Source organism: Gekko japonicus, unplaced genomic scaffold (assembly GCF_001447785.1).
Source record: "Gekko japonicus isolate JY-2015 unplaced genomic scaffold, Gekko_japonicus_V1.1 scaffold30, whole genome shotgun sequence".
Classification (NCBI taxonomy): Eukaryota; Metazoa; Chordata; class Lepidosauria; order Squamata; family Gekkonidae; genus Gekko; species Gekko japonicus.
Genome location: NW_015168045.1, coordinates 431,367 through 456,721, shown reverse-complemented (window position 1 = coordinate 456,721; position 25,355 = coordinate 431,367). Strand labels below are relative to the sequence as shown.

Below are 25,355 nucleotides of genomic sequence, written 5' to 3'. Positions count from 1 at the left end.
CATTAAGGAGAGAAGAACCCATTTCCAAATCTATGCAGCTTTTTTCCAATGTCCCATGGTTAATTATTTCTAATTTTTTTAGTTGCCTCCTATACAAAATCTGAACTTCCTCCTTCTCAACTCTCTAGTGTCTCTTGAAGGCAACACTGTTTACAGTATTTATTACATTGTCCTCTTGGCCTGTTCAGGATTGGAATTTAGTGGCTCTACTGCCATTCTACAACTGTACCAGGACGTAGTCCCTGATACGGCCATGGAATCTTACTAAAAATTGTGAAGACCTGTGGCTCAATTTCTCTGCCAGTTCCTATCTCCCTAGCAAATAAATTCTGGATTGCATGCACAGCAGGAAGACTGCTTTTGCCGCACCAATTACTTCATTCTGTGGGCATGTAGGTGCTTGCCCCTGGAATCATCTGCATGGCTCTTAGAATACAAAAAATGGTGTTATAGCTGGAACAAATGCATTCTAGGATTCATCTAAAAACTGCTGACTGCTGAGGTAGTGTATAAAAGCAGAATGCCAAGTATGAGGAGACATTTTAACAAAAAAAAATCACTGTTGTGGAAAATAGCAAAAGAATAACAGCAACTTTAGTCAATGAAGTCTAAGGATACTGAATTCTTGTTTACTAAATGGACTTATTATTTAATAATTTGTATTAAAAATCCTCGGGTACTCTACGCTGAAAGCAGACACAATAATTTGAGGAACTCACAAAAAACTGAGGTTTAAGATGTCCTTCAAGTTGTCTCCCCTCTTTATGTTGCTTACAATAACAGTTTTATATTATGGTTTCTATAATTTTATATATTAAATGATCTTAATCTATACCTTTACATATTTTATGTATTAAAATATTTGTATCCCACATTTCCTCATGGCTGGGAGTGTTTTACATATCACAATTTAAAACATACAGAATCAAATAAAACCACAAATAATCCTCATGCCTAAAAATAGCTGCAGTCTACACTCCATTAAAAGTTGTGACATATAAAATGGTCCTACAAACATTTCTAGAGCTGGGATCCCCTACCAACACCACCTGAGGGAGCCTGTTTCACAGAGCAGGAGCTACAATAGATGCCAGGTGGGATACCATACGTATGAGAATAGCCAACAGCTGGCATTCTGAGGATTATATCTGGCACAGGGTGGGGGAAGAGATGAGCCTTCAGATATGTGGATCTGGGCCACGAAGGGCTTTAAAGGTCATAATCAGCACCTTAAACTCAAATCTGAAACAAGCAGGCAGCTAGTGCAGTTGTTTTAGAATAGGTGGATCATCGCTGTCACCTATTCCATGGCAATAATTGGCCTGCTGCATTTTGAACTGGTTGAACTGGGTTGTCTTCAAGAGCAACCCATCACAGAGCGCACTACAGCAAACCAGCCATAAGGTTAACAAGCATTGATTGGCCTGGACAGATCAGATGAGCTGGCAAATCAAATGCAGTTGACAGAAGACACTCTTAATTGCATGTTTACCCTGCCCTTCCTCCAAGGAATTGGGGATGGTGAACATGATTCTCCCATTTTATCCTCACAATCACTTTGTGAGGTAGTTAGAGAGAGCTTGTCCAGCTCAAGGGCTTCCAGTGAGCTTCAAGATTGGAGTTTATGTCTCCCCTTTCCTAGTCTGACACTCCAACCACACCACCACCCTGATTTTCCTTGATCTCATCATCCTTGCTAAACTTACCTTTAGGTTAAGTTTTAAAAGCAGTTGTTAATGTTGTTTTTAACCTCTCTTCACTAGATGGAAATATAGTTTCCTTAAGAGGATTCTAGAAAAATACCCTTGGTCAGCACTATCATTTGTACAGGGTCAGTTACACACTTTGCCATCTGCTCGAATTTATTTTGTTCTGTAAGTGGCTATATATACATATAGGACATATAAGGCAAACTGTAGCCTCTGGTGATATATCTGATAAGGTACCTAAGTTAAAGTACCTTAGGAAGTAAGGAAGGAATACAAAAACAGAGCTGTAAAGTCACCTCAGATGACTTGGGCAGTGGGTGAGTCATTCACACTTTCTACATACATTTCTCAAAAGAAATCTGTTACACAGCCAGACACATGAACTAGGAAACTATTAAGAAACAATGACTAATAGGAAATGGTCAAGATATATTTTCCCAAATATGCATCAAAATCAAATATGAAACTTTTTATAAATGTATATTTAGAAGCAACATTATCTATGTATCTATTTCTATCAAGCACCATAAAATTTCTGGAGGTTAATGAGGATCCCTTAAACTGAATCAAAACAGTCAATTATCTAATTAAATGAAGCATAAGACTCAAGGAGTTTCTTAAAAGCTAGTTCATAACCAACCTTAGGACACCTCGGTGATATTATGATGTGTACCACCTGCCAGACTCCTTCCCCAAAGCTTCTAAACAGGATTGATAGAAAAATATTCAACTGAGCATTGCAACAAATAGAGATACAGCCCAGCAAGTGATACTTTACTCCAAGGAGTATAAGGAGAGTTAAATCTCCATACATGCTATTAGAAGTTATATTTAATCAAATGAAAGTGAAAGCAACAAGGGACAGAGAATCCAGCTACTACCAAACGTCTCATTCAAAGCTACTGTGGGAGCTCAAAGGTCAAAGATCAAAACCACATATGTAACTAAGTCCATGGCAAGCATCTTATGAGTAACCATTAAATGGCACCTGCCGTGAGAAATAGTAAATCACAATCAAATCGTTATCATTAGAATTAAAAGAGCTTTGATGGCTCACAAGTAATAAAAACTGGAAAAGGGGGGGGGACTTAACCCAGGATATGACTACGAACCAAAAAGGGCTAAGCTAAACCATATATATAAAAGTACAAATATTTATTAAGCTATACACATGTTAAAAACTCTCCTGATTAAAAATTACTTTGTCTAAGATCAGACTATAAAAGCTTATACATACATATGATGGGTAAATAATTTACAACTGAAGACCAAACGCGTTTCGGCCCCTAAGGGCCTTCCTCAGTGGTCACTATTATCTATATATTCTAGACACACATTAAAAAACCTGTTACAGAGTTTTAGTACACATATAATTTAACCAGATGTTGTTTCCTTGTATACTTATAACTGGACTCCTGGTATTAGTGATGGGCCATAGGTATAGCCATATCACCTCCACAACTTATTCTGGTAACAGCGATTTTGTAGGTCTGAATGTGTGTCACTCCATCAAGGAGAAAAAAAGGAGGAGTTAAAATGTTTTTAATTTCAAGACGCTATGCGTTAAATTAGGATGTCTGAAATTTTTGTGAGGGCAAGTGGATAGTAAAAAATTTATGAGCTTCAAACTTTTTTTTCTTTAAAAAAATTAAAGACTTCAAACTTTTGTGGACTTGCAAAATTGTTAGAGACAAAGCATTTAAAAGGTCTGCTCTTGCTTACATCCAGAACTAGTCTAAGTTTATAGTAACTGGCATGTCTTGAGCAAAAGGTATGTATAACCTTTTTGTCCAGCCTGTTACTGTCTCACAGTGACAGCTGACAAAGACATAAAAGCACTTCTAATTCATAAAGTATTTCTTTAATCTTTTTGAACTATTTCAACAGAGAGAGAAATTAAACTGTAGTGAATTACTGCCACTGCATTATGTTAATTTCCTAGGGCTGCCAGGTCCCCCCGACCACCGGCAGAGGACCGGGGGGGGGGGGTTGCCAGCTCCAGGTTGGGAAACTCCTGGAGATTTGCAGATGGCATCTGGGGAGGACAGGAACCTCAATGGGGTACAAAGCATCCATTTTCTTCAGGGGATCTAATCTCTGTAGTCTGGAGATGAGCTGTGATTCCAGGGGATCCCCAGGTCCCACCTGGAGGCTGGCATCCCTATAATTTCCACAATATGTTAAGTCAAGCAAATTATCTATAATCAATACAGAAAAGATCTGGAGCCAGTAATAGACTCAGGTTCTGGGATATAAGAGATAAAACATCTGCAGCTTTGTTTGCAGTGCCCCAAGGGATTTAACTGAATATAAAAATCACAGCTACCTTAAAAATTATTATTATTATTTTTATTCACAAAAAAACAATTTTACCTGCTCTTAAGTACTTTGGCTATTCAGTATATAGTGTGCATCACAGTCCAGTGACAAGATGTGTAAGAACTCACAACAAATAATTTGTCAGGGGCCACTGTGAGGAAACATGCAAGGTCTCTGCAATTCACAAAGCTTTCCAGCTTGCTTCTGTGAAAATAAGAAGCTTTTTGCTTGTGCAAATGTACATATAAGCCAGCTAATGAGACAACAGTTTATGTTCAAGTAAAGCTACCAATCCAGTTAAAGATGACAGCATTACAGAAACATGAGATCCATTTAATATAGGAATTTAGAAACAAAGATCAGGATAACTAATAAGAAAGATGTATAGACTCAGTTCTTTTGCAATATTGTATTAAGTGCCGTAATCGCTAATCAGTTTATACACTCTGCTATGTACACTAGTATCACTATGTAGTAGAAAGAATACATTTCATTTACTTTGCATACTGATTAACTGAAAAATTCTCTCTCAAAAGCTATAATGGAACTTGAATTGTAAACATTCAACTTATGATTTAGTTTTCAGAATGAAACACCATTAAGTGATTTAGACAATTTACAGCTGAAGATTCCTCAAGAATAATATGCTATAAACTATACACTGTTGTAATCATAAAACATGACAGAAAGCCCTCCCGCAAAGAAACCTATTATTCAAATGAGACTACTCTAGGGCAGAAACTATGGGTTTTAGTAATAAACAAAAGCAGAATCCATGGTTACCATAGTTACACATACTCTTTGTTGTGTTTCAATGCCACATGATCTGATTCAAAGAAATACACATCAGGCTCTTCCTCATCATCCTCTACAGCATGAAGATTGGCACTCTCTTTGGCAGATGGTAAGGATCCAGTAACAAGTCTAGCCTCTGAAGGTGGTTTGCTTAGTCTTTCATCTACATAGTCCCCAGAGTCACAAACTCTTTCTTTCTCATTCTGAATATTTTCTGTGTTTATAGTAGATCCATTGATATTAGTAATACTCGAATCTACATTCTTCCCAGGGGCACTATGATTGATTTCCTCAAGCTGTCCATTTTCTCTACATGGAGAATTATTTTTAGTAGGGCTACCTTTGGCTGAGCCTACCCTCCATGGTGAAGTTCTCAGAGTATATCTGTGTTCTTGAGGTTCGGATGCTGATGTAATTTGGGTTGAAACACAGTCCAACACAGAAACTGGTGGTTCAGGTTCACCTGAGATTGATGTACTGTCAAGACAGTTGTCTACATTGCTGTTGGTATTTTCAGCAGTCTGTTCCTTTGAGGCACTACTATCCCCTACCACATCTACTTCCTCCTCAGAATCCCTTAATAAAGATGACTGGATTTCAGAAAAGGACCCTGTACCCGTACCTGACTCATGTGCCTGATTAACAGGTTCCTCAGGCAAAGAGTTGTTTAATTGTTTGTGGTCCTCTAATTTTAACTGTTCTTGTGAGTTTGTGCAAGGCACACTGTGGTCTACAAAACTGTCCTCCTTACTTCTGTTAAGAAAAAATGAAGAATGGGCCAATGAGCCATTTTCTGCTACAGATTTTTCCTTGGATGAAGAGGAATCAGCATTGTGCTGTGCAGAATTCCCATCAGGTTGACAGTCACACTTGATGGCATCCGAGCCTCTCCCATCAACCCCATTGACAGTCTGACAGCCTATGAGTTCTTCAGATACTGAACTGTTACACCTTTCTGTACATGCATTCACTTTTTTAACTTCCCTTTTATCACTATTGTCCAATATAAGATATCGACAAGCTCGTTTAGTCCCTGGAGAGACTGCAACATTGTCCGGTAGTGAGCTTTTGCGCTCCAATCGTTCCTTTCCTGTTTTAGAGAGCAGCACTTCTTCTGAACTATTTTGTGCCTCTGAGCGTAGACAGCGCTTAACTCGCTTTAAAACTGGTGAGACAGGTTCCAATTGCTTCTTCTCGCAGTTCTCCACAATCTGTCGGTCAACACTATCCTTTTCTGAAGTAGACAGTCCTCTCTTTCTAGGGCTTACCCATAATTCCCTAGAACTTTGCTGCTTTATATCATGTGTTCGTCCACTGTTACTTCCCTTCTGTGTATGCAAAGATTCTGGTTTCTTCTTTGGAGATCTGGATCGTACTTGTGGGAGAGAAGAAACTTCCTCTGGGTGAGCGATGCTACGATTTCTTAAAGTTCTGCCACAAAAATTTTCATCCAAACCATTTAACCCCACTGTTGATCTTGTGACACGAGTAGATCGAGAAGCAGCCATACTATGGCAAATCCCTAAAGTATGTTCCTCATGATCCACTCATTCGGAAACCTTCAAAGAAATAAACAAGACAATGAGAAAAAGCATCAACTATAGCAGAAATTAGGCTATCATTTATATCGTACTACTTAATGGGGATCACTATTATTGTAGCTATCTTATTCTAATATTAGGACAATCATCTAATATTTTTACTGTAGGTTTATAGTACTAAATTCATCATTATAAACACTGATTATTAACACTCCACAGAAAATGCACTGGACTCATTAAATGAAAACTTTTTTGTACAAAAACATAACGTTTTTATAACTGTATAATCTTAATGAAGTAAAAGAAAGTCACTTGTACTTCTAATGCATTAAATTATGCTACAAAGCTCCTATCAAGCTTCAATAACAATGTTCAATTTATAATTCAAAACCTAGATCCTAACATCTATAGAATAAAATATTTGCAAGTGATGTAATAATACATCATTTAGTGATACAATCAAGGCAACAAGCACATGCAAATAAATTGGGGTTTTTACACTCTGCTTAGACAGGGCTTTTCTTCTGGGGGAATGCACCAGAATGGAGTTCCACAACCTCTTCAACAAAATTCTTTAAAAAATGTTTTAAAGTTATGAGTTTTCAGTATACAGATTAAAAACTTAATTTCCCTCTTGAGAGTAGATTCTAGCACCTCTTGGAAGGGAGGAAGGGAGGGAGGGAAGGGGGGGGGGAGGGAGGGAGGGGTAAAAAATGATAAAAGGAGTGCTTGTAGTTAAGAAATGCTGTCTACCTCCGATTTTCCACTAGAACTCTTAACCAAGCACACTGGAATCTCCTAAAGTTGCAAGACGTTCCCTCTTTCAGAAAAGATGTGCATTTCAATACTATTCAGGGGCTGAAGCAAGGCTTTATTTTAATGCATCCATTTACTTCACATACAACATACAACTCCACATACTTTGCATATGACATTCATATATTTGCATATGACATGCATCCTTCAATATGGATGTATTCAGGGTGTTTAGGCGTGTTCTTGCACTAGTTGCAAGAAGGATTAGATCAAATGGTATGGGATCTTAGTTAAAATCTATTGGCTATGTTCTAACTTGCTATTGCTTTTATATAGATTCTGATCAGTAGTATTCTTGTAATACTGTGAATTCTGCTAATTTGTTTTAATACTGTTAAATTGTTGACCTATGATCAATACAATAAAATCTACATCTACCAATTAGGAAGATCCTCAGATGTTGTACCCACTTCCATAGTGTTACAAGAGAGACTAGAGCAAAACGACTCCTTAAAAAACATCGTCCATCAGGAGGCAGAGATGCATGATGACAAGATAGACCTCAGGTTCGTAGCCACAGAAATGATTTTTCAAAACCTGAAAGTTTGTCATTATTAAATGATGTAGTAAGAAGTCACCACCCCTTATACTTTTCTTCCATTTTTCAATCCTGAATTCGTTTTTTGCATTTTTTATAATGATCAAGTAATTTCCTTTGAATGTATAAGGTATTATATCTTTTTATAAGGTGCCACTGTTGAATCCTTCTTTTCATAATTTTGCATTCATTATCAAACCATTTATTTCTATTCAATACCTCAAACATATTCTTGTATTCATATGGGTGTAGTAAAAAGGCTCGAGTACAATATCATATAGTAACTTGATGGAAGACTTAACCAAGTTAACTCTGGAGGGTTCATATTTAATAAATCCAAATTCTGCCGAATCAACATTCTACTAATGTTCTCTCCTATTTGAGGGAGTAATAAAAACAACAGATTTAATTACCCTGCTGCAACAATTGTCCTTGTTCATTTAACAGAAGGCAACCCTCAACAGGTAGCATCAGACTAAGGGGAAAAGGTAGATGATCCCTGTATAGAAATATTGATTTCTGCTTTCTATAATCCATGCCTTCTCCTGTGATTACATTCTGATAACATGCTGTGCCTTGTTTCCTCTTGCTAGCCACATGGTAAGGCCAAATGGCCTAAATAGCCATGCCATAAACCCACATTCTTTCACACTTCCATGCCAAACGCCAGACCTCATGGCTACACTTTCTGGCACCACATGCGACAAGTCATGTACTAAATGAAGTAGCTGGAAGCTGGGTCAGTTCTATAGTGACTTCCCGGAATGACCTGGAGATCTCCCGGAATGGGCGGGAGATATTGATATATATATTTTTTGAGAGGGCAGTATGTCAGCTATGCTGCCATGGGGGTTGGGATGGTCAGACAGCATCAGTGTAATTGCTCTTGCATTCCTTTCTGTGCTTTGCGCTGAAACACTTATATGTCAAGACATGCAGGTGAGGGTTGTAGTGTCTGCCTTTTCCAGGGAGCCGTGGGAGAATACAAGTTCCCAGCTTCGGCTAGAAACAGTTTGCAAGCTTTATCCCGTGTGTGGGAGGGTGCCTGATTGGCCAGTGCAGTGTGGGGGGGGGTGCATACAAATACCCTATATCTTATTATGTCCAAGGGGCAACTGCCATTCTTAACAGTGACTATGTTAATGCATCTATAGCTCTTCAATAAAAGTATTACCTTTCCTGAAAGCGTGTACTACGTTGTTGGCTGTGGGTTCTGACAGATTCTCATTCAAGCCAAAAAAGAAAAAATAGCTTCTAGTAAAGAGAAGCGATCCCTGCCCAGTTACAAAGGGAAATAGCTTCTAGAAAAATAGGAGTAATCCTTGGACTGTGTATGAAGAAGCATTCTGGGAACTTGGTTGTATGTTCCTGTCTTCTGAACTCTATATGGTGGTGAAACTCAGAAACCTATGCTTGAGTGTTTAAGCAGAAACTGAAAAGAAAGCCTCTCTCCTCAAAGGTTTAAAGACCTTGTTGAATAGCAGAAACACTTACTTGTTGGCAACAAATTATCTGGTGTTTGTGTGAATACAAAGTTACCTCAGTTTTATCATCTGTTCATCTCATACATCCTCCACCTGATTCCACCTGGCCTTTTATCCTCAAAATTAAATGGAACATTTTGTTTATTTTGAGCTTTCGAAAGTCTCTTGTGTTCCATTTCAGAAGAGGAATATCAGAAGGTGATTTTGTCTCTTCCCTCAGTTCCCTGGTCTGGGCCAGCGTAAATAAATAAATAAAGTGACTAGGTGAGACAGCCATAGACAAACAAATAAGAAAATAGATAAAGGGGCCGCTCAGCAAGAAAGTAGACAGAAGGGAAAATCCTGAGTGTGAGGAAGGGACGAGGGCAAGATTGTCATAGTGTCCTTAGCACATCTACTTGTATGTCTTCTAAAAAATGGAAACTGGGAGAAAATACCTGGAGCCTATTATTCAGTGCAGATGACTACAGGCCACTATGAGCATTCCTGACCTCTGACAGATGGTCTGAAAATCAGGTGCTTCACTGGGCTATTTCTCCTAAATTGATGACTAAGCCGGACAGCCTGCACATCAATATTCCTGCTGATATGCAATGAAGAAACTGATAGTACATGATATTCTGTTCAGGTCAGCAGCAGGGAGCTGATACAGACTGCTGGACCTGGTTCCCCCTGCCTGTTCATACACACCTCTGCCATCTGCTCTCACAAACACATTTTGACATCTATGTAAAAAGAGACTACTGGTAGCCAAATCATCCTCAATTCCAGTCAGCTTATACTTTGTTTTTGTTCTTTCTACGGAGAAGATGACTGGCACCTAAAAAAGTGGAACAGGCACTTTAATCCTGCATTTGTAAGCAATCGTTCCCCCATGAAACAGTATCTTGTGTGTAGAGTGTTGTCAAGTCATAGCTGACTTATGGTGACCCCAGCAAGGGGCTTTCAAGGCATGTAAAAAGCAAAGGTGGTTTGCCTTCCTCTGCAAAGTCTTCCTTGGCAGTCTCCCTTCCAAGTTCCAACCCTGCTTAGCTTTCAAGATTTGACAATCCGATCCAATTTAGGAATAAAATGCAAGCATAAATTAAAAGATACATTAAAATATTAAAGCATCTATAAATGTTACTTATTCTAAGTAGTCATGACAAATTACCTTTAGCATCAGAACCAGGAGATATTATATATTTAAACACTAATTACACTTGCCACTAGCATGCAAACAAAGAACCTGCTCTACATGAAAAGCAACTATTTTCCTCAAGCAAGTACTTTGCGTAAGACCTTCACATGGAGGAAAACCAAAATGCCTACCTTCATGCTGCACTATTACTTATGCAAGGGCTTGCACATCTGTGCACAAAAAAAAGCATGAGTGGCCCAGTGTCTTGCATAAACAGCCCTCTAGATCACATGTAGTTCCATAATAATGACCAAAGATGGAAAGCAGACAGTGTGACACAATAATGCTGAGGAACTATCCAACAACCTCCAGCTCCCAGCAGTTGGTGCTACCTCCCAGATTACACAGCACAACTCAAGTGTCATTTTCAGTGGGTTTAAGTTCACAGGTGATCCTATCCCTTTCTTCAGGTTCCGGGGCAGAGCAAATAGCCAATATATATATCACTGGCACAGGGTGGGACAGCCAAAGTTTCTTCAGGGAAGAAGAAAAGACATTACCATGGCTGCTAAGTCAGTGAAGGGACAGAAAAATGGAGGGAAAATCTATCCTCTGAGGGAGGGAAGTGGATGGGGTCCATCATAGTTACATTTCTAGTGGTAAGCCATGGTTGTGGATAGATTTCAACAGAATTTAATTTTCATCCATGAACACCATTGGGGTACCACGTCAAACTGGAGAGTGCAATAGTCCTTCCATTGTGAGAAGTGTCCCTCTGTGGCCTTACAGGCCACTGCAGCGGGACTGGCGCTACTGGCGCCGAGCTCCCCGCAAGTCTCAGGATGGAAAGGCGGGCTCGGAAGCTTCGAAAACCTCGAACCGCGTCCTCAACGCCCGCAACAGGGCAGGAACAACATGAACGGGAAGAGGTTGGGGAAACTAACTGGCACAAGGCGCGAAGGGGGAAGGGCACGGGTGAAGGAGCGGGACAGATGGCAAGGTCCAGCCTTACCCCCAAAGAACGCTGACACCATACTCCGGGAAACGCCGACGTCAGGAATGCTGGCAGGAGTTTCGTCGCACAACCCAGAAGTGGGCACTTTCTCCCATGCACAACACTGAGTATTCAGGAGGTGGAACTAACAAACAGGAAGTCACCCGGGATAGGAGGGCACGGAGATGGGCAGGTGTTATAGCCCGTAAGAGTTTAATCACTGGAATGGGTGGCACTAAGGAGGGAGGGAGGGTTATAAAAAGGAGGAATGCCAGGGAGGAATGAAGGACAGATCTCAGAGGCTACCGAGAGAGAGAAAGCAGGGGTCTGTCAGAGGAAGATAGCTGGGGTGTGATGTAAACCCCAGCACTTCCAAATCTGAGGCATTCGTTTCCTCCCTCTCTTCAACGCGGCTACAGGGTTCTTTGCACCTGAGGTGGACCCCGAGCATGACAAGAAGAGACATAACCAACTGAACTCTGAACTGGCAGAGACTGATCAAGAGAGAGATCTTGGAGTTGTAGTAGATAACTCACTGAAAATGTCGAGACAGTGTGTGACTGCAATAAAGAAGGCCAATGCTATGCTGGGGATTATTAGGAAGGGTATTGAAAACAGATCAGCCAATATCATAATGCCCCTATATAAATCAATGGTGCGACCTCATTTGGAATACTGTGTGCAGTTCTGGTCACCACACTTTAAAAAGGGTATTATAGCTTTGGAAAAAGTGCAGAAAAGGGCCACTCGAATGATAAAAGGGTTGGAACACTTTCCCTATGAGGAAAGGTTAAAACGCTTAGGGCTCTTTAGCTTGGAGAAACTACGAATGAGGGGTGACATGATTGAGGTTTATAAAGTAATGCATGGGAAAGAGCAGGTGGAGAAAGAGGTATTTTTCTCCCTTTCTCACAATACAAGAACTCGTGGGCACTCCATGAAATTGCTGAGCGGTCGGGTTAGAATGGATAAAAGGAAGTAGTTCTTCACCCAAAGAGTGATTAACACATAGAATTCACTGCCACAGGAAGTGGTGGCGGCTACAAGCATGGATAGCTTCAAAATGGAATTAGATAAGCATATGGCGCACAGGTCCATCAGTGGCTATTAGCCACAAGGTATAGATAGGGACTCTGGGGCAAGTGATGCTCTGTCTTCTTGGTGCTTGAGGGGTCAACAGTGGGAGGGCTTCTAATGTCCTGGCCCCACTGGTGGACCTCCTGATGGCATTGGTATTTCTGGCCACTGTGTGATACAGAGTGTTGGACTGGATGGACTTTTGGCCTGATCCAACATTATGTTCTTATAAGTTTTGGTCTTGATTTGACCTGCACAGCCAGTCATGTAAATTCATAAATTATTTTTTAAATGTTGCTTATTATATGTATTTGTAGTTTCCCACCAACCCCTGGTTTACATAGAGAAACAATTACTAGGCATAATCAGCCACATAACTGCCAAGCTTGCCTAATATTGTATGGTCAACAATATGGAATTCATTGTTATTAATTTTATGAAACAATGTGGGGAAATTTTCTGTGTAAAAATAAACCACTAGAAATTTTTCCATAAAAATTCCTACCCACCTGTATTGATGCCATGAAAAACAATGCCCAATGCCAGCTAGAAGTCTACTGTAGCCATGACAAACTGAAGCTAAATGCATGGTATAACTGACAGGCCAAATAGTAGAAAAAATTGGCCTCCTTCTCTCTTCATTGTTCAGCACAAGAAACAGAAATAAATGCAACATGACATTCTTGTGCTCTCTCATTCCAGTGCCTACCACTGAAAGGCTAGATTTAGTAAATATTTATGTTAAAATGTAACTGCTCACCTTTCTAAAATATTCTCAAGATAAAAACAAAACTCATTAAGACCTCAAGCAACAAACACAGTTCTGGGTTGGATTCAATTAACTGCAAATGGAACAAATTCACAGAACACTGTACAACCTCTGTGCTCTCTGAAAAAACTGCTCCTGAGAGTCAGAGGACCCTCCCTCAGAAACAGAATGAGATGAGGTGTCAGGAAGGACTGCAGTTTGAGGGGAAGTGGCAGAAATCATTCCCCTATCTTTTACACAAGCTTTTCTGCAAATGAAGCAAGAGTTCGCGCAAGAGATTGGAAGGGGGAAGATTTCTGTGAACTCATCCCTCTGATGCACCCCTGCCCATGCTGCACTCCATTGTTTCCAAGCAGTTACAAACTCTCAAGTGTAGCTTTTGAGAGAGCATATGAGGTTGCAGGGGGGAGGGAGAGAGATCGGTTTCATGAACTAGATCTGTTCATAGTTTATTGGATTAAAGCTAGAAATATTAAAACAAGAAACATCAGGGTCAGAAAAATGTGAACCACATCCAATCATTTAGTGGCACAAACTGGGCAATTCAAGAATGAGCACAAGCATCATTCTTTAGGATAGGTGGTCCAAAGACTTGGATGTCATCACAGAAAACGTCCTGCTGGGGCAGCCACTGACAGCATTCCCCAAATGTATGCCATATGCCCACCTTTCTAAGTGAGCTTGGAATATATGAAGCTATGATTTCTATTTACTGATTTTGCTTGAGTTCTTGTTATCTCTGAAATTCACTCTGTACTTATTGCCATCCCACCTCTCATCATATCTCTTTTTATAGAGAAACTTCTTTTTTTACCAGGAGTGAGTTGTTGCTATGTTTTCTTTTTGAGCTATCCGCAAACATTCAGGAGACCACTCAGAACAGCTACAACAGGAAGCAAGGAAAGTGTTAAGCTTTTGTCCCAAGTGCATTCTCCCCCAACCTCACTAGTGCTTAATGAGACTGCTGTCCAAGGTCCTGAAAGAGCAAATGGGGGCAGCTTGCTACTCCAGATGACAGCAACCTCCCCCCCCCTTTACTCTTCAGTGGTTTCAGGTTCCTTTACACTTACCATTCCAAAATGAAGGCACACCCATCCCTCAGGCCACCAAAGTCAGCCAATACAATACACAGGCCTGCAAGCCACAACTAGAATTTCTTTTCTGGGTATGCTTTTCCCAGGCATACCTGTACATAAGGGCTCAAGACTGCAGTTCTGAAAGCACTAACAGCTGAACATTCAGATAATAGTACAAGGAAACAAAGCTACTGGCGTAGCCTGTTCTGAACAAAAACAAGTACACACTTCTGATGCACTCATAGTTCCCTGGATTAGAATCAATACAAGAACATCTAGACATATTTAATAATCTTGATGTTGTTTTTAATTGCTAAAGAATTAAATATTTTCTGGCGTTCTAATCTCCTCATGCACAGGATTTACACATCATGAGGGTCACACAATTCACACAAGAAAATAATTCTTTTTTATTAGTCAATGGAATTATTGTTTTAATAAGAGAACTGCACACAAAAACATATTTTAAATATTTTCCTACCATTGAAAAAACAAATGGAATATAAACTTTTATCTTGGGTCTAGGACATTACAATGTTGCTCCACTAATTTTATCTATCACCATTGCTAATGTCCATGATGCATGCCAGACATCTCATTCAAGAGGCTTACATCTCACGTAATGAGGAAATTGTAGAAGTACTTAACAGAATAATAAAGAGTAAGAAACACCCCATTTATTTATTATGCATATGGAATAATGAAACCCTGAAAGTCTCCATCCTCTTCTGCTTGCAAACAGAGTAGGTGGATGGAAAAGTCATCGAAGAAATATAACAGATTTTTTAAAATGTATGTTTTAATGTTTTGATTACAATTTCTTTTAAATCTGCTTTATAACAATATAGGCACATATTTCCATATGTAGTAGACTTACAAAAATATATATTTTGGAAAGTGTTATATGATTAACAAAAATTTGACATTAAATTTAACACTATGCCACACAAGTATTGGAGCTATAGCATTCAAGTAAACAATTTTGTTTGACAGCCTTGAATGTGTTCAGAGTAGAGATGTAAAATTTCTGGAAATTTTGAAGCTCGGGAAAAAAATGGAAATTTTCGGAAAAATTGAAAAAAATTTCTAGATTGAAAGTCATTCTGTTACTTTAGGAACATAAAATATGAATATGGACATTTTTACTTGGCATGAAATTATCACTAGTATATTAAAAATATAGTGTATCCAAACAATTATTACAAACAGAATACCCAACCACATGCAAAAACAAAACTGAAACTTTTTTATTTTCTTCTGACAATCGCACCTCCTAAAGGAAGAAATGCATCTTGTTCTTGAATTGGAGAGTTCAGTTTGTAACCTAGAACTTGCTTGTCCTCAGTGCACAGAAATTAGATCAATCTGATACCATATATATATATTTTAGAAATGATTTGGAAAATATTTGAACACCTTGTCTTAAAATATTTTATTCATCGTGTTAAAAAAGAACGTTCCATAATCAATTTTTTTTCTTTTTCCAATTTTTCCAATTTTTCGGAAAAAAACAAAAAAGGCTTCAGGAAAAAAAACGGGAAAAAACGTTTCCCCCCCCGAATTTTTCTGGTTTTTTTCTGGGCTTTCACATCTCTAGTTCAGAGGCAGTCAAACAATATTCTTTTGCCTTTAATTGCGCACAGTGCTTTGTGGGTTTTTTTTTAATCCAGTACTTATACATAAATTTGTGCCAATTTCCACCAATTCCCCCTCCCCCAAGACTTGAGAGAACCTCAAGAAAAGGTGCCAATATTCAGTACTGGTGAGTAAAGTGTGCCATTAACTCTGGACATGTAAAATTTCCAGAAATTTTGACACCATGGGGGGGGGGGATTCTGTCCCCCCAGAAAAAAAACATTTTTTGGGCGGGGGGGAAATGAAACATAATGCAATACTTATTGACCTATGAAGCCTAAACTAATTTCACTGTTTTAACAATATTAAATGCATCATTTATAACTTGCTTAGTATATAAAATTGCAATATTTGACAAGTGTATGGAATTTAAAAGTTATTAAATGCCTAGGTTTTCTACAAACTTGCAAATATAACTGCAAGCTGATGCACCATATGCTACTTTAGTACATGTACCTTAGACTTAGGTAGATGTTGATTTTTTTAAGATTTCTGATTTTTCTGCAAACTTACAGCTTTTTTCAGGTTTGTTAAAGATCTGTCTTGCCTGTTCAGAACTCCAACCCCCAGATTTAAATATCTACAGATGGGGCTGTGCTGAGAATCAGATATATTGATGGCTGCAATCTTAAGAACGTTATTCTGGGAATAAGAACCATGGAATAAAACAGGACATAGATACAGACATGGACAGGTTCCACAAATTATGACTTGAGCCTTTGTAGTCAATTTATTTTCTAGTAGCTAGCAGTAAAATCCAATTTCACCATGAGATTGCTTCGTAAGACAATTCCTAGAACTATCAGACCTTATATTGTGTTGACAAAAGAAAAACAGTTCTTTAAACATAAAACACACAAATATGCCACATTCAGAGCTCACTACCTGCAATCTCAAATTAATGAAACATGAAATGATGCTTACTTTTAAATTATTTTTTAAACTTGATCTGTCCCTCTGTCAAAATTTATTTTTGTCAGCAAATACATAACTTTTGAAAGTTTAAATACTATTCAACGTGTATGTTTTCTGGTGAAGAAAAGTTCTTGCACAAAATTTGAAAAAATTTGGCTTGATCCAATTGTTTACATTTGGAGTTTTACGTGTAGTACAAAATGTACATACTAGTATATAGTATTTAAGCTTGTTACAAACATTATGTATTTAACTGTTAAGAGGGCCAGTGCGCTGCTTAAATTTCTATCCAAAATAATCTATTAAAGAAGCAAAGAGGGTAGATAGGTTTTCTAAGAATACTGAGTTCTATGGCACCTTAAAGCTCATACCATGCCACATGTTTTGTTAGTCTTTAAGGCGCTACTGGACTTTTGCTCTTTTCTACTGTATATGGTTAAAAGCTCTTTATCTACTAACCACGAGGGGAAGAAAACACATCTTTGTACACATTATTTAAGTGAATGCAGATGTCCAGAGCCACATGGTAATACTTTTCAACATAGGAATACAACTGTCAGTAGCTTCCAGGCATGCAGTTAATCCCAGTAGTGGAATGTATTCACAGGTGCTTAGAAATATGAGGAAACAGAAGTATAGCAATACTGTGTTTAATTAAGTGTTGAAGACCATAATACTTCTTTATGATAAGTTTTTTAATCGCTTTCCCTAGCCACTGTCTTCTGCACGACAGCTCCAATTACCACAGGCTGTAGACAATATATACCTATCGGGATCACATTGAGCCTTTGTTGTGAATGTCCACAGAGCAAATGGTTGGTCCCAGTCAGACACAAAATGCAGATCCAGATGGTTAACTAGACTGACTCAGCATGGCAATGCCCATGTTACCATAAAAAGTGCAACACCAACACGAAACTTAATTTGCTCCTGCAGTAGACAACAAATACGAAGCTGTAGGAGTTGGGGGGAATCTGGCTATATGAAGCAAACAGTATTTATTTTACTTCATGTAACTCCATTGGCTACCTATCAGTTAAAGGTAAAGGTTTCCCTTGCTCAAAAGCTAGTCAAATCTGACTCTAGGGGGCAGCGCTCATCTCCGTTTCCAAGCTGGAGAGCCAGCGCTCTCCGAAGACATTTCCGTGGTCATGTGGCTCACATGACTAAACACTGAGGTGCACAGAACACTGTTACCTTCCCACTGAAGCAGTACCTATTTATCTAGTTGCAATTTCTTGCTTTCAAACTGCTAGCTTAGCAGGAGCTGGGACCAGAGACAGGAGCTCACTCTGTCACACCGCACTTAGGGTCTCAAACTGCCAAGCTACCGACCTTCCGGTCTGCAACTCAGATCTTAACCTCTGAGCCACCGCGGCCCCTTACCTATCAGTTACTGGGTTCAATTCAAGGCACCGGTTATAACTTACAAAGCCCTTCAAAGCTTTGGACCATCCTATCTACAGGACCACCTCTCCTGTTATGTCCTGCTATGACAGCTTCACTCATCAGAATAAAGCCTTTGGAAAGTTGCACCCTGCAAATGGGTAAGACCGACAACTGCTTGTACATGTGCTTTTTCTGTTGTGGCTGCCTCTTTGTGGGATGTCCTGTATAAGGAGATCAGGAAGGCTCTCACACCTGTCCCCCAACAAACCACATAGAATAGAATTATTCACGAGGGCATTTCAATAAAGGGAATAAGGCTATCGTATAATTTAATGGCGGTGTTTTTATAAAGGACATAGGATTATAATCTATTCTACTTTTTATGTATTATTTTACTTATACTATTCTCAACTTTTGTATTTCCATCTTTGCTCTGTTTATAATATATCATCTCAAAGTTTTTTTGTATTCCAATTTTTGAAATCCTAGTCCTATTGTACTGTTTATTGGATATATCATGCTACTTGACTGCAGTGTCCTACACTATGTAAGCTACCCTGGAACTCAACACGAAAAACAGGCAATAAATGAAGCAAATAAATACAAAATAAATATAGTTTTCATTGTTCTCCTGTCTTCCATTTTATCCTGACAACAACCCTATTAGGAAGGTTAAACTGAGATTGTGTGGCAGGCCCACAGTTACTCAGAAAGCTTCCACAGCAGAGTGGGATTTGAACGAGAGTTTCCCAGATCCTAGTTTACTGCTCTAACCACACCACCACACTGGTTCTTCTAGATCAGGGGTGGCCAAACTTGCTTAATGTAAGACCCACATAGAATAAACATCAGATGTTTGAGAGCCGCAAGACATGAACAAATATTACACGTTTTTACTGGGAAATATGCAAATTTGCTTTTTATTAACATTAAATGAGACTGCCAAAAATAATAACAAAAGCGGTCATAACATTTATTTGTCCAATGATATTTGTTCGCTAATGATATTTAGCTTCCCCATCCACCCTGCCAGGAGCCGCAAAACATGTGTGAAAGAGCTGCATGTGGCTCCTGAGCCACAGTTTGGCCACCCCTGTTCTAGATGTTGCTAGCTATCATTTTTATTAGTGCTCCCAAAATGTACTATTTTTCCATTAGAAAAACTGAATTTAAAAGGTTCTCAGAAAAGAGAACTAAGGGGTGGGGGACCTCTTCTTGCCCCAGGCCTTCACATCTCTACACAGATACAAACACACCTATAAATTAAAATAATTAGATCTTTACAATGTTATGTGGAACTTACATATTTTCTAAAACTGCATCAGTTAGTCTAATTTTCTCTTTCAGATTAATATAGTCTGAAATGAAGCAGAAATTATACACAGATTTTTTTCCTCGCAGTTTCTTTTCCCCTCTAATTGTGTCCTATTTGTCTCTGAAATGCAGATGACTCAGTTTAGGTTTAAATTACTGAGGAATTTAAAGCATACCTGAGAAGAAGAGAACAGATTGGATTTATACTTCACCCTTCACTACCCGAAGGAGTCTCAGAGTGGCTTACAACCCCTTTCCCTTCCACTCCCCAAAACAGACACCTTGTGAGGTAGGTGGGGCTGAGAGAGCTCTCTCAAGAACTGCCCTTGAGAGAGAACAGCTCTGAAAGAACTTATGACTGACCCAAGGTCATACCAGCAGCTGCATGTGGAGGAGTGGGGAATCAAACCCGGTTCTCCCAGATTAGAGTCCACGCTCTTAACCACTACACCAAACTTTTTTTATTTTGTGGAGACTCATTTTTAAATAATTAACTTTAATGGAAAAGAACAGTCTTACTGTGTTAAACAAGGTTTTTCAAGCCCTCCGCATTTTAAAACATTTAGAAACACATTTCTAATCACCCCCTCCCCCAATACACACAACTTTTCTATTTCAGGCAAACAGACAAAGATTTCATTTTGAGGTCACATGGACTTCTCTGTCCTACCATCCCTCTTTCTTGGTATCCCTATGACAAGGAAGAGGTAAGATCTATTAATTCCTAATTGAAATAACATGCTGTAAAGGCACAGGAATCTTCACAGAACACAGTGGAGCTGCAGACTGTGCTGAGGAAGGGACTGAATCAAATGCAAAGGCAAGCTTATCCTACTATAGAATTTGACTTGCGGACAGCAAGCATATTCACAGCCAGTCACCACATCAGCACTGCAGCTGTCCACAAATGCCTCAGAATTGCCACTGAATACACTGCACACCTGCAGTAGGCACCAATGAGGTGATCTGGCATGAGCAATATGCTCTATAAATCTTGCAACACTGCTTCTGGAGTCCAGTAGACAGCAACTGTTAAAAACAGAAATGAAAAGTAACAACTGACTATATAATGAAATTGAGACAGTAATCTGTTTCCATCTCTCAGGATAAGATGTGAAACGTTACGGAAATTACAGAAGTTGCTATCTTCCTTTACAAGAACAGAACATCCACTTGCCTTTTGACCCTGTCTCAGCACATCCAACTCAAAGGCCTATCCAAATTTTGGGTATCAGTTTAACCCTGAAATATGAATTAAATACACTAAACCTAAATTAAGATGGATATTGATAAGAAAAACACCAGCTGTACCTTTACTCTCTGAAACCTGAGATCACATTTACTACTTAAGCATCCTGAATATTTGCATTACAGCTGATGAAGCATTTTATTAGAATTCTGGTTATCAGTAACAGTTTAAAAGTTTGTCAGTAATCATTGTGAAAAACTGCTGAGAAAGGTAGCAGATGTTGCAGATGAATCTCAACAAATTAGCTCTTCAATTTTAAGAGTATTCAGCCTTTTCTAAGGATGGCTGAACTGAAGCATTATAGAATAGGCTGGGGCAGTGTTGTGAATAGAGAATTTTACTGTTTATTTACAAAGCTCTTGTTCTTAACAAATATCTATATCTAGAAATAGATCTATATACAAGAAAGTAACACAGCTTGTATTAAACTGTAAATTGCATGAGATTAAATTTATTTGCTTGGGTTTTCCCTTCAATTTTCAAAGTCAATCATTCTAAGGTAAAAGAAGATTGACTTATATTTGTGATTTTGAATAATCAAAACTTGATAATTTCCCAAAATGATCTGCTATTTGAAAATTGAATGGAACACAAAGTAATATTTTAGACAGATAAATAAACATTTTGTCTTTTCTAGATTGAAAGTCATTCTGTTACTTTAGGAACATAAAATATGACTATGGACATTTTTACTTGGCATGAAATTATCACAACTAGCATATTAAAAATATAGTGTATCCAAACAATTATTACAAACAGAATACCCACCCACATGCAAAAACAAAACTGAAACCTTTTTATTTTCTTCTGACAATAGCACCTCCTAAAGGAAGAAATCCATCTTGTTCTTGCATTGGAGAGTTCAGTTTGTAACCTAGGACTTGCTTGTCCTCAGTGCACAGAAATTAGCTCAATCTGATAACATATATTTATGAAATTATTTGGAAAATATTTGAACACCTTGTCTTAAAATATTTTATTCATCATCTCTCCTTATATATAATTGAGTAAGAACATTCTATATGAACATTCTAAATTTGGCCCCTTTAGTGTATGGACGCTTGAACTGTCAGTCAGAAGACGCTGGCTGGGTTGACTCGCTGCTTTGTGCAGTCCCGCCCAGCGTTTCAAGGTCTTTTGCGTATGGAAGCTGATTTGACTTCACTGCATTCCACACCTCAAACTCACCCCCCTCCCCGCAAGGCAGTTGGAATGTCAGTTGCATATGGAACCTTCAAGGTCTTTTGCATATGGAAGCTGATTGGACTTCACTCCATTCCACACCTCATACTCCCCCCCCCCGCAAGGCAGTTGGAATGTCTGGTGGTGTGTAGGTCCCAGGATCATGTTTTAAAAGCTGCCTGGGGGATTATGGACCATTCACACACTTTCAACCTTAACATACCTCATAGGGGGAGAGGAGAATGATGACAGCTGCTTTCCCTAGGCAGAGGGGGGGGGGGGGAAGTAAACTTGAAGACAGACAGGCAGATAACGGTTAGGCTGATGGTTGCCTGGAAAGGACATAGGGTTGCCAACTCCAGGTTGGAAACTTCCAAGATATTTTAGGAATGAAGCCTGCTGAGGGTGGGGTCTGAGGAGGAGGAGGAAGAAGAGAAAGAGGAGGACCTCAGACAGATACAATGCCATACTCCCCACCCTCCAAACAAGCTGTTGCCAGTCTCCAGGTGACAGCTGGAGAGCTCTTAAAGCTCTGGTGCTAATTCAAAGTGCTGCAATTTGTCGACAGAGTAGTGTTTTGGCAAATCTTTAGGAATTGTTTGGTGCATTTACGATGAGGCACCCACCCAGAGCCTCTGGCATTTTCTCACTCTGCTGGCATCAAAACCAATTTAAGGCAAAATAAGAGGCTACTGAGAGGGGAGGAGATAAAGTTGCCAGCTTTAGGTATGGAAAATCCTGGAGATTTGAGGAGTGGAGGCCGGAGAGGGGGACATCAGACAGGTTACAGTGCCATAGACTCCACCCTCCAACCCAGCTATTTGCTCCTGGGGAACTATTGTTGCCAATCTTGGCCCAGCACCCATCAAACCATTCTCTTCAACCCCCTGCTGTGCAGCTGACTTTCCCCTAGGGTTGCCAATCTCCAGGTGGGACCTGGAGATCTCCCACTGCTAAAATTGATCTCTAGATGACAGTTTCCCCTGGAGAAAATGCCTGCTTTGGAGGGTAGACCTTATGACATTATACCTGCTGAGTCCTTCCGCCCCCGCCCCCCCCATGCTGCCCTCTACAGAATCCACCCCCCAACACTCCAGGTATTTCCCTCCTTATAGCTGGCAACCCTACTTTCCCCTCAGTGCCTGATGGTAGGCAACTTAGTTTGGTCCAGTCACCTACTTTGGCCTTTGGGAGAAAACATATTGGGGCCAATCCTGATAGGGTTGCCAACTCCCGATGGGAAATTCCTGGAGATTTGAGGGATGGAGCCTGAAGAGGGTGAGGTTTGAGGAGGGGTGGGACCTCAGACAGGTACAATGCCATAGACTCCACCCTCCAAACCACTCAGTCCCTCATGGGGAACCATTGTTGCCAATCTCCAGGTGAGGGCTGGAGACCACTCAAAATTACAATTGCTCTGCAGAAGGGAGGGCGGAAGTCAGCTGAAGTCAAAGGGGCAGATAATGGTAGGTTGATGGTTAGCTGCGAAGGAGATGGGGTTGCCAACTCCAGGCTGGCAAATTCCTGGGGATTTGAGGGGTGGAGCCTGGAGAGGGTGGGGTTTGCGGAGGGGTGGGACCTGAGACAGGTAGAATGCCATAGACTCCACCCTCCAAACCAGCCATTTCGTCCTGGGTAACAATTGTTGCCAATTTCCAGGTGAGGGCTACAGATCACTCAAAATTACAACTACTCTTCAGGGAGCAGAGATCAGTTCCTCTGGAGAAAACAGTGGACTCTGTCATTATACCCTGCTGAGGTCACCACAGCAAAATGACACTGTTTGCCCAAAGCCAGAGCACTCCCCCAGAGCCTCTTTCTAGATCCCGTTGTATTTATTTCCACAACGGGCTTTACTGCTAGTGTTAAAACGTTTCATAATAAAAACATTTTTCTTTTCTTTTTTCAATTTTTCGGAAAAAAACAAAAAAGGCTTCAGGAAAAAAAACGGGGTTTTCCCGAATTTTTCCGGTTTTTTTCCCGGGCCTTCACATCTCTACCCTGGAGAGCACTACGGTCGGGGTCACAACATCAGTTAGTGATTCCAGGCCCCAGGGAGGCCAGACTCGCTGCAACCAGGGCCAGGGCCTTTAAAGTGGCTGCTCCTACCTGGTAGAACGAGCTTCCAGAGGAGATCAGGGCCCTGCGGGACCTTTTACAGTTCCGCAGGGCCTGCAAGACGGGGCTCTTCTGCCAGGCTTTTAATTAGTAGCCACCACTACCACTACCACCAACTATTATCGTTAGTAACAACGGGGTAGTGGGTTGGCCCTGTATGAAGATCGAGCCACAGCATCATGATGGATTGGTCACCACTGAACTAGGACTTTGTGTTACATCTACAGTACACCATCTAAATTTGTCTGAAGGATTAATATCACTGAGCACTTGTAATATATGGTTGTTTTTATCTTTTTTATATGTTTTTATATGTTTTATAAACCTGGCACATGGTGCCCTTAATTGTGAGCCGCCCTGAACCCGTTCGCAGGGAGGGCGGGATAGAAATATAATAAAATAAATAAATAGACCACATTGGTGGTTCTGCCCTCAGGTGCTAGGATCACCAGGGTGCTTGATGAGCTCACTCTGGAGCAGGCCACATAGAACTGTCCAGTTAAGAAGCAGTCGTCTGTTAAGTCAACTCCTGCTACCTTCCACGAAAGTGATGGCCTCTCTACTTGTGTTTCTGGATTGTTTTGCTCATATGGAGAATGTGTTGTTCTGAGCACCTCAGGGTGATCTCACTGGTACTTGGCCTGTGCAGCTCAGTGCACTGTGGGAGTACTATGTGGAAATATCTTTGCTGCATTCCTAAGTTGCCTCCTCCTTGGAGCGTTGGTGTATCTGTTAGATGTAGGAGCGTTGGTGTATCTAGCATAGGGGAGCAGTGGCGCAGGCAGTACAATGCCTGCTAGTAACATCTGTAGCGAACAGCCTCAATGGCTGTTCAAATCCCCACCGCGGCCGGAGTGAGCTCCCGGCCCCCGTCCCAGCTCCCGCCAACCCAGCGGTTCGAAAGGTAAATACAAGTAGATAAATGGGTACCTGCCCTAGGCGGCAGGGGGCACCCACCTCCTGGTTCCGGGCCAGGAGTGTTGGCGGCGGCGATGGAGACGGTAGCAGCCACAACAATGGCGGCAGCAGCGAAGTTCCTGACCGGACCTGACGAAGGCGGAGCCACGGTGGTGTGAGCGCAGGATGGCGCAGCACGGCAGGAGCCGGAAGGACGCAGGCCGGAAGCTGCAGCCGGAGGGCGGTCGCACACGAAGGAAAAACATCGAGCCGCCTGAGGTGGTGCCGGTCAGCCAAGGACGCCAGCATACCCCGCCAGAAAGAAGAGAGAACACGCCGCCAACAAGGGTGTCGGTAGGGAAGTCCCCCCCCCAAAAAAAATCTGTGGCCCTAGGTAGGTTAACTACTGCGACTATAC

At 40.4% G+C, this 25,355-nt stretch overlaps 1 protein-coding gene across 4 annotated transcripts in view; it reads right to left on the bottom strand.

The window, feature by feature from the left end:
• Nucleotides 1–25,355, bottom strand: part of ZZZ3 (zinc finger, ZZ-type containing 3) — a 76,554-nt gene that overhangs the window by 45,036 nt on the left and 6,163 nt on the right. For all 4 annotated transcript variants that reach the window (XM_015414248.1, XM_015414251.1, XM_015414249.1 and 1 more), the window contains exon 2: nt 4,827–6,382. In XM_015414248.1, the coding sequence (XP_015269734.1) occupies nt 4,827–6,331 (1,505 nt within the window). In that variant the 5' untranslated portion in view covers nt 6,332–6,382. The remainder of the gene's footprint in view (nt 1–4,826; nt 6,383–25,355) is intronic.